This window comes from Aethalodelphis obliquidens, unplaced genomic scaffold (genome assembly GCF_003676395.1).
Source record: "Aethalodelphis obliquidens isolate GAN/ISIS:26980383/991018 unplaced genomic scaffold, ASM367639v1 scaffold137, whole genome shotgun sequence".
NCBI lineage: Eukaryota > Metazoa > Chordata > Mammalia > Artiodactyla > Delphinidae > Aethalodelphis > Aethalodelphis obliquidens.
The window spans coordinates 47,429-63,928 of NW_020838081.1; the positions used below are offsets into that span (position 1 = coordinate 47,429).

General features: G+C 37.3%; 1 protein-coding gene across 5 annotated transcripts in view; it reads right to left on the minus strand.

The window, feature by feature from the left end:
* Positions 1–864: 864 nt before the first annotated feature.
* Positions 865–16,500, minus strand: part of SCML2 (Scm polycomb group protein like 2) — an 85,825-nt gene continuing 70,189 nt past the window's right edge. For 4 of the 5 annotated variants that reach the window (XM_027099692.1, XM_027099688.1, XM_027099690.1 and 1 more), the window contains 6 exons: positions 13,933–14,136; positions 13,039–13,221; positions 8,054–8,167; positions 7,104–7,358; positions 3,735–3,886; positions 865–2,639 (listed from right to left, as the gene is read on the minus strand). In XM_027099692.1, coding sequence (XP_026955493.1) covers positions 2,511–2,639; positions 3,735–3,886; positions 7,104–7,358; positions 8,054–8,167; positions 13,039–13,221; positions 13,933–14,136 — 1,037 coding nt within the window. In that variant the 3' untranslated portion in view covers positions 865–2,510. The remainder of the gene's footprint in view (positions 2,640–3,734; positions 3,887–7,103; positions 7,359–8,053; positions 8,168–13,038; positions 13,222–13,932; positions 14,137–16,500) is intronic. The other variant, XM_027099691.1, reaches the window with a different exon arrangement.

The following is a 16,500-nucleotide window of genomic DNA, read 5'->3' on the forward strand; positions in this document are numbered from 1 at the left end:
TATTACAGAAGGGCATGGTTTTTTCATGTTTACAGAGGGAGTACCAATTTAAAAGTCTGGGAAATTCTATTCTGAACCATGTACCATAAGACACTCCAACAATTAGAAATCACGTAGACAGAAGACAGAAAAGCACATGCTCAATGTACCCAGAGGGCTTTAGAGCTCAAGTTGCAGAATCCTGCTGCCTACAGAAAGTTGAAGAATGGACTGAGGGGGAAAACTAGAGCAAAGATAATTAAGTTCACAGCTAACCCGCGCTAACACTGCATGACAGTCTCTGGACAAAAATTTACAAACCAGATAGTGAAAATTGACACCTCCATTCCAGTTACTTGAGATCATCATCCCTGGAGCCTCAGTTATGGCCCGGTTGTCTCCAATTAACAGCAGTAACAGTTTCTGGGTTCCAAGGCAGCAGCTCCTGGTGCGGGTGGGCTGAGGGGTCGGATCTTGAAGGTGATTCAACCACAACCCTGAGCCTCTAGGGCTTTTCCACCAGTTATGGTGGGAGAGCTGACGGCTGAGTAGCAGTATGGCTTCTGGCCCCCAGTGGTAAAAAAGCAGCTAGAATTGCCAGCCAGATACATGAACTCAGGTGGGATGAGATATATGGGGGCACTGGCATTTTCTAGCACACTTGCATCACTGCCAACTAACTTGAGTACAGATAAAACTCATTGATTTAACTTCTTACTGCTTCCCCGGGGTCTCATTTAAGGCCCCTGCAAAAGATCAGCCCTTTGCTCCTAGGAATGGCAAGTGTTAAAACCAAGTATTTGGACATATAAAGCCACAAACTTACTAGAGTGCTGCTTTTTCAACTATAGCTGATTCATACATTAATATAATGTGGTGAAAGCAAGTAAAATCAAATCTGAGGCTCTGACATTAATGGCTGTGGTTATTAAACTTTATTATATTTTAAAATCTGAAAACTGTAAAACAGTATTTATACAAACACCTGAGGACTGTTTAACTGGGCACAGCATCTTCACACAAACAATTTGAGAGAAGACCAAGTTTAAATTAGAATTTTGTCTTATAACACAAAATGAATAACATAGATGAAACCACCCTTTAAATAGAAGCATTCTCATATAAAGTACATTTGGTTTTCTAAAAAAGAAAATGTACATTCTTGCCCCTGGTGTACATTTTATTGGCATTTATAACAAATGGCTAATACTTTTAGCACAGATTCTCATAGCTTATTAACATTACACCAAACTTATACAAACTAATTAGCAATAAACATATAGCACCATTTCCCCTTGAAAGTTCTAACTTTAAAAATAAAGCCCAAAATGATAAGGCTGAATTAATGCATCTTCCAAAATTTAGCAGAATAAATGGCTCAGAACTAAGCAAATTAACTAGCAACATTGCATAGGACAGAGAACTTCCCTGTATGGAAACCAATCTATGGATTGTTTCTTATCCCCTGAAGACTAAGCTGAGAGGTACTAGTGATAGCAAATGATGCACGTATATTTTTCAGAATAAAAACATCCAACTATATAAATAGTTCACCATTACCTCTGTGGCAGTGCAAAGTGCCATATTAAATTCAAAAACAACAGATTTGTTTGAATACCTACAGGTATAGAATAATATATAAATATGGTATAGTATCTGTATGAAGAATAAACAGACAATAAAATATATATATTTTAAAAATTTGGGCACAGGTGTCCTCATATAGAGATATGAGAAATGAATGCCTAGTTAAATGTCTAAGCTTAGAAAAAATATGTAAAGTTTTGAAATAATGGGTATTTCACTGAAAAATTTTAATCAGACTCCATCCAAACTACACTTGTAGTATAATATCTCCTGCATAAAACAACCATTCTATCTTACAATTGTTTGAAATTTATCAAAAACTGATAAGAACACTTTATGAAAGTTTATAAGCTTGTTTTTTTTCTTTAAATATGAACAAACACAACATACAGAGAAATAATAACGAAAGGAAAATAATTTATATGGCTATTCCCTTTCCGGAAATTGGTAGAACACAAACAGAACATTGCAGTAACAGACATAAAATATTTGAAAAAGAGATGATATCTACAGTTGCATCTTTAAATTCTTTTCTAAGGAAAATTTCTCATGGATTTCACTAGAGAGCCTGTCAGTCCCTGATACTTTCCCCCCTTTGGGATGTAGCTGTTTTGGTTTTACATATAAACATTAATCAAAATCAATGGTGTTTCTCTGTTTCCTGCATTAAGTATATTTGTAAACTGTACAATTAAATAATAAATTGTAAAGTGTAAAATAATAAAAAGACATAAAGGACTGCCAAGTTGAATATGCTAATACTAACATGTTAATGTGTTTTAAAGAAGTAGACTGGACTTGTAATGTACTTCTGCAATTCTGGATATAACGTAGTTTTAGAGGAACTGTCTACAGAACAAAAACTGCTATGAGAATAAAAATATTTTTAAATTAAAAAGTTATCAAGACAATTGAAAATTATGTCTAAACTTACACATTTTTTTTCAATTATATTTTCCTTCTTTAAGTTTTTCAATATAATAACATAACTTTAAGGCTGGCCCCAACTTCAGCCCCATATACTTCATCATCACATCACTTTTGAGTAGTAGCAGAGCCTTCCCATCAATCTCCTACAGAGAGAAAGAAATTATAATTACTAATACTGATTTCATGTTTTGTCACGTTACGTACATATAAGAACATGTAAAACAGGGAGCAGCTGTACATTCTCAACATATATTCTCTGAATATGCATTTATTTCCTGAAAACTATTAAAAATATAACTTATATGTGAAGCATCATTTGAAAATTTCTAAATTCACTTCAAATTTTAAGAAAAAGGAAATTTAACCCAGTATCTTTGAAAAATGGCCTTAGCATCAAACTCTGATTTTAAATACTATATGTTGAATAAAATACCACGTATTTATGACAAAGAGTAGAAAACTGTGAACTGTAGAAATGAATTTCAGACAGTCATTAACTTTCTTAGAAAGGCTGGGAATATGAGTATATCAGTATTAACGCAAACTGTAAATGTGCTATACAGTGTTGTCATTATGTTGAAAGCTATTCAGTTAGTTGTGTGAAGCTAATTAGATACGAAAACTTATTACTGATTTTCTTACAACGTCAAAAAGGATACATAGATATTTGGTCATGAATTTGTTAGAAAAGACTATAAACATTATTTAACAGACACAAGGCATCCTCCTAAAATTCTTTATTTCCTTAATTAAGCAATTTATTGTCGTGGAAGCATATTATTTGGTTTTCATGAGTTCCTATTTAAAATAAAGCTGCACTTAATCTTTTACAGTTACTGGATTCATCAGGCGTCATAACAAGGAGGACACCCTGTCACAGCTGTGGTCACCCCTCCTACTCACGGTCCTCGGGCCGAGCAGGGAGCAGGTGGGGAGGAGGATCCTTGTAGCTGTTGTTAGAAAGGAGAAGAAACCTGAGAGTGGCCATGCCGAATCATCTTCTCTTGAGAACTTGAAGACTTGTAGTATTTTAGGTACCCGGGTACCCATTTAAAGCACAGATCCAGCCTCCACCCTTTAAGGCTTTAACTTTGGGCAAAGTAAACTTTCTCGCATATGGAATAATCAGTTGATAGGGTTCCCCCACCATCCACACTAATCAGTATCCAACTGAAGGGCCTGCACAGAGGTCATTCAAAGTCATTACGGCAGGAAAACCGGATCAAAAGATACATTACATGTTGCATGAAGAGGTCGACGAGGGGGCCTGATATCTGAGGATCTTTATGTTTCATAAACTGTATCACTTCATCCACAGACCAGGTTGAAGGGTCCTTAGAGAAGCCTTGTTTCAGGACACTGGGGTCAGGTACAGCTATATAACTTGGAGCTTCAATGGGGGGAAAAAAGACAAATCATACTTGACCTGATCATTATCCTGAAAGAAGAGATGTTAGGTAGGGAGTAATTGTCTCATCCCTGGAACCTTGTGTGAAGTACCCCGGCATGGACCCAGGACTCCAAGGTAAAATCCAGGGAAAGCCTAGACAAAGATGACCTGAGGATGGCTACTCAAGAATGTCCCACCTGACCTCCCCCAAACAACAAAAGCAGCTTCGGAAGACACCTTACAGTTCCAAAGATCATAAAAGAGACTGAGCAATCCGAGGCCACTTTGGCCACAGGAAAATACAGCAAAAGATCTGTTACTTGGGTTAAATTAGGCTAATCTAAGCTAACTTATTGCTTTCTTACTTTAAATATTTCAAAGAATTTCTCTCAATCTTTCTCCTCTTGATATCTCCAGATTAGGTTTATTTTACTAGCTAATTGCAGTGGAAATCCCCAGAATTTACAGTTTGATAGTTGCTTAATTTTATTCACTTTAATGTATTCAATATGGATGGTTTTTAGCATCACTTTACTCTTTAAATTCCTGTTTCTCAAGCCTTAATGCTTATCTGAATTTTGAAGAAAACAAGATTATTTTGTGCTTAGCTAGGTCAGAAATAACTTTAACATTATACTGAATGCCTCTTTCAAGTTTCACTGCATAGTAATAGATATTTTGGTTGAAGGTTTATATGTTTAAAAAAGAACTAACTAAGACATGAAACAATTTAAGTGCTCATACCTCAAAAAGTTATAGCTGTGCCGTTAACTACACTGTATTGAAATTTCTTTGTGTCCAGACACGCATTCATTTACTCAACCAGAGTACTTGACTCTCTAAAGTTAGTGTATGATAAGAGAAGTGGGTTTTGTAATTTGCTAGGAGGATTTGTTTCTCTAAACAAGGACCGTCAATACAAATTTAATATTTTTGTATGTGTGAATTAGCCAAAAGTACACCTTTTCTTTCCTATCCTCTGGGCTCCGGCCATTTTATGAGTATTTTGAGTATTCACCCAGGGAAAGGGCAAAGAAAACAGAAGATAAAAGAACTCACAATGGTAAATCTTATTTATTTTCTTTTTAAATAGCGTAACTTTGATATGAAATAAAAAGTCTTTAGTAAAATCTATCCTACTTTCTACTTGTCAGAGATAAAAATGTTGGTCTACCAAGAAATGCTGCTGGGCTGTATCAACCCAAGTAAAAACGATAATGGTATAGACCATGCCATGCCTAAGGCATTCTAACAATCCAGACAGAAAAGTCTTCTCCTTTAACTCAAAACAGACTCAATTTAATACTTAAAAAATTACTGGTGAGGCTTCCCTGGTGGCACAGTGGTTGACAGTCCGCCTGCCAATGCAGGGGACACGAGTTCGTACCCCGGTCCGGGAAGATCCCACATGCCGCGGAGCGGCTAGGCCCCGTGAGCCATGGCCGCTAAGCCTGTGCGTCCGGAGCCTGTGCTCTGCAACGGGAGAGGATAAAAAAGGAAGAGGCCCCGGTACCAAAAAAAAAAAAAAAAAAAAAAAAAAAAAATTACTGGCAAGGCTAACCATACCTCTAAATTAACTTATATTTGTGTGGGATTTTTGGTTTCTGTCATCAGAATCTGGTATAGTTATGCTTTGAATAACATATAACTACTTTTACGGATTACTACAAATAAACTATATGTAAAGATATGATTTCTGGTATAAAATTATAATTTTATATTAAAAATAAAACGGGCTTCCCTGGTGGCGCAGTGGTTAAGAATCCGCCTGTCAATGCAGGGGACATGGGTTTGAGCCCTGGTCCAGGAAGATCCCACATGCCCCGGAGCAACTAAGCTCTTGCACCACAACTATTGAGCCTGCGCTCTAGAGCCCGCTCGCCACAACTACTGAGCTTACATGCCTAGAGCCCATGCTCCGCAACAAGAGAAGCCACTGCAATGAGAAGCCCGCGCACTGCAACAAAGAGTAACCCCGCTCGCCACAACCAGAGAAAGCCCGCGTGCAGCAACGAAGACCCAACACAGCTAAAAATAAAATGAATAAAATAAATTTATTTAAAAATTTTAAAAAATAAAAAATTAAAAAAATAAAAATAGAACAACTGTGAGCTCATCTATTTCTAATCTATCATGGAAAATAATTTAACTGGGCCCACATCTTCAAAATAATCAGAGAAAGTTATGAACATTAGTGTTATTCAAATAATTACATGAAATAAATAATTATGTGAAAAATAATCAAAGTCCAGTCATGCTCTTCTCCTTAATGGCTCTGTCTTATATACACTAGGAGATCAGAAGGCCTGTCTTCATGAACTCATATATTGTGAAAATATCTAAAAATTCAGTGACCCCTTTATAAAATGAACATCTATCTTCAGTCTCTCTACAAAAATCACTCCAAAACCAGAGACAATCTACACCGAGTAGGAGATGGGGGTGACGATATTAAATGTATCACAGCATGTGTACAGTGCAGTTGCCCATAGATAATATCCATTATGAAAGGCAGGGGAGTTAGTTGATTCCTACTTCCTTTACTCCTCAACCTTGCCTAGATGCCTATCTGGTGACAAAAGACAAAACACTTATTCCTCTCACCACAGCACCCTTAACCCTTAAAAGGGTACAGGATAGTAGCTATCTTTGCACATGGAAGGCTGCTCTGGCTCTTTCCAAATGAAGAGTAGGATGCTGTCCTGTTTATACATATCATGTTCTCCTGCGGGGTCTGAGGGAATGACTGGGAGTGTGGAAAATGGGGAAACGCCTGCAGCAACAGAATGCCAGAGGCTAGATCTGGGAACCACACACAGGCTGGGGCCAGGAAAGGTCTCAATAGGGACAAGGAAGAGAGGACGTCAGAAAGAAGAGGGAGTGCATCCTTCCAGGCCTCAGAGTCATGTGAGGGTTGTGAGTCCAGGCAGTACCCAAGGAAATGATAAATTACAATGGATAGAAAAGCACTAAACTGAGAAGTCTCCATCAGAAACATGGTTGGTGATCCAGATTCCCAGAAATAGTTCTGTAATGCCATGAGGATTAGAGCATGTGTAGCAGCTTGGCCCTGAAAATGATGTGAAGGGGAGGACTCGACCTCCTCACTTTTGGCACTTTCTCCAATGCGATAAACTCTCAGGGGATGTTGTGGGGCATGGAAACCTTAAGGGGAAAGACAAACACACTGGCTGAGAATCACTGTTTTTGAATATACCTTCACTTTTCCTCTGCATCTGGAATGTAACTTCATGGTGACTGCTCTTGGGAGGTGATTCGGTCCCTACCAGTGTTGAACTCGAGGTGCATGGCACACTTTGAGAAACACTACTGGAGACCGGAGTATGAGTGCTTATAGGATTTGTGCTGGCAGGATTCAAAGAAGTTGCTGGATTTAGTGGTGAGTTTTTGGACTCTTCAGAAAGCATTTCCCCTTTGGGCATGCCATTTCCCTCAGAAGATAATACTTCTTCTACAAGAAAAAAAAAGACAAAGGCAATAAGAAAAAAGACAAAGGCAATTATCTTCATCAGACTTACAGCTCGAATACTATTAAAAGGTCAAAAATCCCCTAACTGCCAACAATAGTTCACTTAAGCCATGCTATACTGAACCACAAACCTCTAACACAAAGCACATGGCCATCCCCTTCTTGGTGTTTATAGTAATGGACACTGTCCTGAAATTCAAATTGATTCTAATGATATCACCTATTTTTCTCATGGCAACGAACCCTTGCCAGTCTTGCCACCAAAACTATGAACACCTCACTAAAGCATTTATTTTTAGGAATGCAGTTCTTCACAACTCTTTGTTACAATATGATCACAGAGTTGGCTTCTAACATTTGCTTACTCCTTGGGCACTTAAAACTTTCACTGGAGAAATGTACTAGGTTTTTCTATTCCTCTTTCTATCAGCTTTTAGCAATATAAAGCTGAATGGAAAATATGGCTATAACTGTTTTTCTTTAATCTAAGAAGAAATGACAACTGTGCACTTCTGAAGGGAATGAAGTGCTCAACAAAGCTGCCAAAGTAGTAGCCTAACTGCCAAACTGATTTGGGGGAATATATTCCCCAACTTCCAGCATCAACACTCAAGAGCATATAAGTGATAGAAGAGTGACTTTTCTCCCCAGTCTTGCAACATGTAAATACTATTTACCTTCAGAGGCATGCACTTCTGTTTTGGGGCGCTTAGGAGAGAGAGTAGCAACATAAGGCAGAGGTTCCTGAGAAGGTCGTTTGGTGCTTTTCTTTTCTGTTGTATCTTCTTTTACTGTTTTCAAAAAAAGAAATATCTGTTATAACTAATTAATATACTCAAGCGTTTTCATATCATCAGCATAAAACACTTTTGTTTCTAAATCATTTGCCTACTATAACTTCATCAATAATTTATCAATTATTTATGAACAAGATGTGTTCATTTCATCCTATTAAATATTTCAGTGATATTATATTCAAGGGTTAAAGGCACTATGTTTAGGCTTCATTTATTCTAGGGTCATCACATCTTTCTAACTCTCACAGGCCAACAGTGAGGCAACCAATTGTAATGTGTCTAAAAAGACCTGGGAAAATTGCTCCCATGAGCAAGAAAAGTTAAGAATTCAGAGAAGTTAAAGAGAAGATAGGGTACAATGAACACTCCATTTTATAGGCAACAATCCTGGCCTAGGGGTACACTTACAACAATCCTACTGGTTACCTATCATCAACCAAATGCATTTCTTCCTAAAGGACCACACTTTAAGGCATAATCCTGAAAATAAAGACATTTCAATTTATTAATTACACTACATTAGACTACGTTACACTACATTATCGATCAGTATTTTGATTTAATCTCCAACTAAAAGGAAAAACAAAGTGCAATAGAAATCTATAAAGTAGGATAACAGACCTCCAGAGAGAAGAAAGACTGCAATGAGAAAGTACCAAAGTCAAACTTCATCTAGTTCAAAATGGCTGGGGGCCAGGCATGCCTCTCAAAATCGTCTGATGAGCAATCTTTAGCCATCCATTTACTGACTGATTACTAATGAGTCTAAGAGAGCTCTCACCATTTGATTTTATTTTTAATCATCAACTACAAAACTAACAGGCAAAACATACTTCAGTGAATGAGAGATATTTCTACAATTAGGGACAGTTAAATTCTAAGAAGAGAAATAATTGACTTTTTTCATACCCATTTAATGATACAGAAAATTAGAGTACTAAAATATACAGTTTCTATAGTTTTCTATAGATATTTACCTCAGAATCATAGGAAGATCAGAAAAAGTCTTTACTTATCTTTTACTTGTAATATTATAATACATTCTTTATGAAAAGTTTATGAAGCTGGTATATGGTCTACTATCTGAGGTTGATACAAACATAAAACTGATTCTTGACTTCTGCTTCTGGGTATCGTAGTGAGCTCAGGCATGAAACTGTTCCTGCAGAGATAACTAGAAAAGGCCAGATAATTTACAAAGTACTTCAGAAGTCATCATAGAGAAGCACTTCCAGGATGACTGATTAAGGACTTCAGAAAATCCACTCCTTCATAAAAATAATGACAGCGCTGGCAAAATTAACTTTTTCAAAATTGTGGACGTTAACTAAAGGATTACAACAACCCAAAAAGCATTTTATTCAAGAAAAATGGCTGAATCTCAGAAAGAACAACAAATTCTGTGGCATTTTACCTTCCCTAATATAATCCCATTCACCCCAGTTTTGCAGCAGCCTTGCAAACCAACAGCTTCGCAACTACAGTAGCTGTGAAAGCCAGCAGCCAGCCTAGCACTGAAGGGGGCACAAAGGATTTGGAACTCTCCAAAAGCTCCACCCACAGAGAAGTGTCACTATTTGATCAATCTTGCAGCTCACTGAAAACCTCTGATCTCTGGGCTTATTTTATTTGACCTAAATCAGAGCCTGCTCTGTGTAACAGCCCTATCCAAAGCACTGGTCAAAAACCAAACCAAAACCAAACCAAAAAACCCACAACAATGGCAATTGTTTAACACTGCAGCTTCCAGAGGTAGTATTACCAGTTGGGGCTGACAAGATGCTGACCAAGAAGCTTAAAAGGAAAAACTGGAGAATGAGATGTCCATTAGGGGACTCTGAAAAGCACTGAGATATTCCTGGGAATCTACAAGGCCATATGTATGTACATGGTTGTATGAATGCTCAGGAAGACTTTAGAAGGCCATAATCTTTCATTTTTTGCTGACCTTGAAGCTCTGCACAAAGCAGATTTGTAAACTGCCTCCTGGAATGTTCAAGGTAAGTCCCAACACACACTATGAACCCCTTCGCAAAGGCTGGGAGACATACTGGTTCCAGGCACTTAAGAAAATCCCTGTCCAATCATTAGCTGACCACTAAGCTAAGTGAACAGACTTCAGTAGCCACATATAACAAAATTAGACCTGGAAAAGTCATTAAATTAGTCCAGGAGAGTCACTAAAAATCCAAACAGCACCAGCAACAACAACAGAGCCTATGAAGGGGGAGGGAACCTAATTTTCAGAGTTGCTACGTTATATTACTTTTAAATTTCAATTAAAAAATTAGGAGACATGCAAGGAAGAGGAAAGTATGACCCATACACAGGGGGAAAAAAAGTCAACAGAAACTGCCTCTGAGGAAGCCCAGACACTGGACTTACTAAGCAAAGATATCAAGTCAGTTATTTTATATATGTTTAAAGAACTTAAAAAAAATCATGTCTAAAGAACTAAAGCAAAGTGTAAGAACAATGTCTCACACTATCGATAAAGCAATAAAAATTATAAAAAGAACCAAATAGAAATTCACGACTTGAAAAGTATAATAAATGAAATTTAAAAAACAAAACAAAACCCTAGAGGGGCTCAACAGCAGATGTGAATTAGCAGAAGAAAGAATCACCAAATTTTTTAAGAGGTCAATTGAGATTATATAGTCTGAGGAACAGGAAAAAAAAGAGAGAGAGAGAGAAAAAATGAACAGACTTCAGAGACCTGTGGGACACCATCAAGCATGCCAGAATAAACATAATGGGAGAGTCCTGGAAGGAGAGGACAGAGAGAGTAAGGAGCAAAAAGACTATTTGAAGAAATAATGTCTAAAAGCTTCCCAACTTTAATGCAAAACATTAATCTGCATAATCCAAAAAGCACAAGAATCTCCAATTATGATAAATGCAAAGATATCCACACCTAGAAAAAAGTCAAACCACCAAAAGCAAAAGACAAAGAGAATCTTGAAATCAGCAAGAGAAAAGCAAATCATCACATACAAAGGATCCTCAATAAGATTAGCAACTGACTTCTCATCAGAAACTACAGAGGCTAGAAGGAAGTGGGATGACATATTCAAAGCATTGAAACAAGACGGTCAACCAAGAATTCTATATCTAGCAAAACTAAACTTTAAAAACTGAAGGAGAAAATAGGAAATTCTCCATAAAGAAAAACTGAGAGAATTCCTCACTTGTAGAGAGTTACCCTATAAGAGATACTAGAGAGACTCCTTCAAGTTGAAATGAAAATAGAGAATAACTTAAATCCACATTAAAAAAAAAAACAGTACCAGTAAATATATTTGTGTTTATAACTCTTTTCTTCTCCTTTCTCATTTAAAAGACAACTACATAAAGCAATAATTATAGGACTTCCCTGGTGGCGCAGTGGTTAAGAATCCACCTGCCAATGCAGGGGACACAGGTTCAAGCCCTGGTTCAGGAAGATCCCACATGCCACGGAGCAGCTAAGCCTGTGCGCCACAACTACTGAGCCTGTGCTCCAGAGCCTGCAAGGCACAACTACTGAGCCTGTGCTCCAGAGCCCGCAAGCCACAACTACTGAAGCCCACGCGCCTAGAGCCCGTGCTCTGCAACAAGAGAAGCCACTGCAATGAAAAGCCCATGCACCACAACTAAGAATAGCCCCCGCTCGCCACAACTAGAGAAAGCCCACACGCAGCAACGAAGACCTGACGCAGCCAAAAATAATAAATAAATAAAATAAATAAATTTCTTTTTTAAAAAAGCAATAATTATAAAACTGTATTTGGGAGCTTATAACGTATAAAATATAATTTGTATGACAATAATAGCACAAAGAAGTGGGCAGAAAACAAAGCTATGCTGGAGCAAAGTTTTGGCATAATATTAAAATTAAGTTGGTATTAATCCAAACTAGACTGTTTTAAATTAAGATGTTAATTGTAATCCCCAAGGCAACTAACTAAGAAAATAACTCAAAAAAATAGTAAAAAGAACAAGGAAAATAAAATGGTACACAAGAAAACATCTACTTAAAACAAAAGAAGGCAGTAATGGAGGAAAAGACTACCCCCCCCCGAAAAAAAAGAGAGACATACAGAATGGTAGATGTAAATCCTACCTTATCAGTAATTAAATTAAATGTACATGAAATAAACACTCCAGTAAAAAATCAGATTGGCAGAATGGGTTTTTTTTAAAGTTGTATTACAAACTTACACTTTAAATTCAAACACACAAATAGGTTGAAAGTACAAGGATGGGAAAAAATATACCATACAGACAGTACTTAAAAGAGGACTGGGGGGGCTCCCCTGGTGGCGCAGTGGTTAAGAATCCGCCTGCCAACGCACGGGACACGGGCTCGAGTCCTGGTCCAGGAAGATCCCACATGCCACGGAGAAACTAAGCCCGTGCACCACAACTACTGAGCCTGCGCTCTGGAGCCCGCAAGCCACAACTACTGAAGCCTGCATGTCTAGAGCCCATGCTCCACAACAAGAGAAGCCACCGCGGTGAGAAGCCTGCGCACCACAACGAAGAGTAGCCCCCGCTCCCCACAACTAGAGAAAGCCCATGCGTAGCAACGAAGATCCAACGCTGCCAAAAATAAATAAATAAATTTTAAAAAACAAAAAGACCCCACAATGATACACGTTTCAGGTTTTGATTCTCAAGTTAATTATGAATACAATAAGAAATTACTTTTCCACTTTGAATGAACAAAAACTATATATTATACATGTCTAATTAGTTCACTGTGGCTAAAAGGTTTACTTTGAGGAAGACGCAGGAAAAACTGAATTATTTAAGATTCTCAAGTTAATGTAGAATCTAATATAAAATAGAAGCACAGTATAAAATTTTACATTTTCTCTTACCTGAATTATTTTGATCATGCTCTGCAGGACTATGACCATTACCTCTGTAAGAGCTAAAAGGCTGGCTACTCAAAAGGTTATCACACTGCAGGCTGTGGCACAATTTCTCAAGAAAGCGAAGAGCAAATGATGCACTGTTCACTGGAGGGAGCTGGATGGAATGAGTTTCCCCATCAAAGGAGGCTATTATAAGGAAGAAAAGATGTCAGAGTTACATCACAGAAAGATGAGAACCACATCAAAATGAAAGTCATCAATTTAGGAAATGTATTATAAATCTAACGTGTGGTTTTTGTAATTTATAAAGGAATAATCTTAAATTATAAAAGTTCCTCTCATTCAAACACATAGTCTGAACTAATAAAAGCATTCTCGTTTAAAAATATTCATAAAGTAAACAACAACAACAGAAACCCACTGATGTACAATAGTTTCTGCTCTTCCAAACATTCCATGGGTACAAATGCAGTATCTGATCATACAATCATGAAAGCCATGTGTATCTTACCTCTTACTTCTTGAATCACATTTTTTACTTAGAGATTCTTACAGATTAGTCTGTTTTCTAAAAATATTAAAATATATTAAGCTCACTTTATCTATAGTGAGCTTAATACAGCAGGTAAAAGGAAAAATCTGTACCTCTTACCTCAATATACAGTATTACTCTGACATTATTTGTCTATTTTGAAAGTTAAACTTTCCAAACCAGGGTTAAAAGTCTATAAACATATAATTATTATCCATATTCTATTACATTAATATAGTATTCAAATATTATAGTTAACAGAATATAAATTTATAAAATAATCTATGTATTATAAAATCCTTGCCTTCTTGAAACCTAAAAACAAATTAGGGAATAAAAGCTCATAAAGGATTAGATGAGCATACCGGTTATCACTTCTCCTCCACGATCATCTGGCTTAAGGAATCCAAAAACAGTCTTACTTTGAATGGCACAATCCACACAGGCCTGCACCGTCCGCCGGAGCACCACATTGACAGGGCCTGGGCCAAAGTGATCGGGCAGCTGCTGGATTTTATTCTGATCCAGGTAAGGGCCAGAGCTTCCATATTTGTTTACATAGACACAGACTTGATTAAAAATGTGTATATAGATATAACAAACAATGAGATTGGTTAGAAGGAACATAAACACTACATAATCAATCACTGTATATCCCATTAGCCACGCTTCACTCAAAGATAACCTAAACATAGTTACTATCGGTGATCATTTCTGCTACCTAAAAATATGTATGTAAATATATTTTCACATTTTGTAACTATATGAAATCTAGAAATAAATAATCCAAATGCTTATTCAATTTTCTAGAATTCTGCCCAAACTGATTATAATAAAAACAATACAAGTTTTAGTAACATCATAAAACAATTCTTCACACATTCTCAGGTTATATAAAATGGCTTAAAGTCAAGAATATTTTCACTTTTTAACAGTAATCACAGTATAAGAATTTTCTTTCAAAACTGGTCATATTAGCACACTCCTTTTGGACTGAATTTATTTTAAATCAACAATATTGCACTCTCGTTATATAGTATTTTCTAAAGTAACCAAATCATTTCAGATATGTGTCACAGTAAGTTCTAATGACCTAGAGAAATTTTTTTCATTAATTTTTTTTTTTTTTTTTTGCGGTACACACGCCTCTCACTGTTGTGGCCTCTCCCGTTGCAGAGCACAGGCTCCGGACGCACAGGCTCAGCGGCCATGGCCCATGGGCCTAGACGCTCCACGGCATGTGGAATCTTCCCGGACCGGGGCACGAGCCCATGTCCGCCTGCATCGGCAGGCGGACTCTCAACCACTGCGCCCCCAGGGAAGCCCTTTTCATTAATTTTTAAGAAAATAAAAATGTTCTTTATATACATGCCGAGGTTCATGGAAGAAAATTTTAAAAATAAATGCTTCCCTTCGTATAATAAAAGCATTTAGAATTTAGAAGCAAATAATCTATAATCACAATCAGTCAAGTTTCTATAATTTTTCTTCACTGAGAATCAACAAATACAAATTAACACACAACGTAATATAATTATTAACAGAAAATATATTGTCCCCCTAAATCAAGAGGCACATTATTTTTATCCACTACTCAATTTATTGCAAAATTTTCATGTATACAGTCTATATTTAGTACAATAAAAACCCATTAAGGGCTTCCCTGGTGGCGCAGTGGTTGAGAGTCCGCCTGCTAATGCAAGGGACACGGGTTCGTGCCCCGGTCCGGGAAAATCCCACATGCCGCAGAGCGGCTACGCCCATGAGCCATGGCCGCTGAGCCTGCGCGTCCAGAGCCTGTGCTCCGCAACGGGAGAGGCCACAACAGTGAGAGGCCCACGTACCGCAAAAAAAAAAAAAACAAAAAAAAATTAATCTCACTTTCACTATGTTGAAATATATGATACTTAAGCTTTGTGGCAATAGCCAGAGGAAGGATAGACTCTGTCACAGAAATGAAACACCTATTAAAAACTTAACCTGAGGTGCTGATGGCATGGACAAAGTTCTACTGAACACAAGTGAGCTAAACAAGGATTTCAATGTTTATACTCATTTAGCTAGGCTCCCCTCCTAATGGACTAAAAATCAGAAATAATAAAGAGACAAAATGAGGTATGTAACGGGCTTCCCCGGTGGCACAGTGGTTAAGAATCCACCTGCCAATGCAGGGGACACGGGTTCGAGCCCTGGTCTGGGAAGATCCCACATGCTGCGAAGCAACTAAGCCCGTGCACCACAACTACTGAGCCTGCACTCTAGAGCTCGTGCTCCACAACAAGAGAAGAAACCACTGCAACGAGAAGCCTGTGCACCACAACAAAGAGTAGCCCCCGCTCGCCAAAACTAGAGAAAACCCATGCGCAGCAACAAAGACCCAACACAGCCAAAAAAAGGGGGGGGGGGTATGTTACAATAATCATTTTTAAAGTGATTTCTATTTCAAAAAATTAAATTATAATTTCTTTTTAATAAGAAAAGAAAAATTGAGGGGAAAAGTCCAAGGAACAGAAGAATGTAAGAGAGATAATTAAGGATCTAGGAGAGGGAGCAAAAAAACTTGCTTTAAGTAACAGGAAAGGAATAAGGAAATTTGCAGGAAACGACAAATAAAAGGGACTGACTAGTTTGGGTGTCTGTCATTTCACACTCTTCACATAGCAAAAAACAATTTAAAGTCATCATGCCCCCTGACAGGCAAGGATCTGTGAAAATTTTATAAGGCATTAAAATAAGGTTTGAGGTACCTTAAAAATACATACAAGACAAAAAAGACAAATTGTGAAATGAGATCATGGGAAAACAAGAATAGATTTGACAATAATGTAAATTTTATAAATCTTACCAAGAGGGATATCTTAAGGGTGTTGAATTTTCAAGTGACTTATGTATTTAAACAGACTGTTTTTCCTTGACATCAAAATGAACAATCA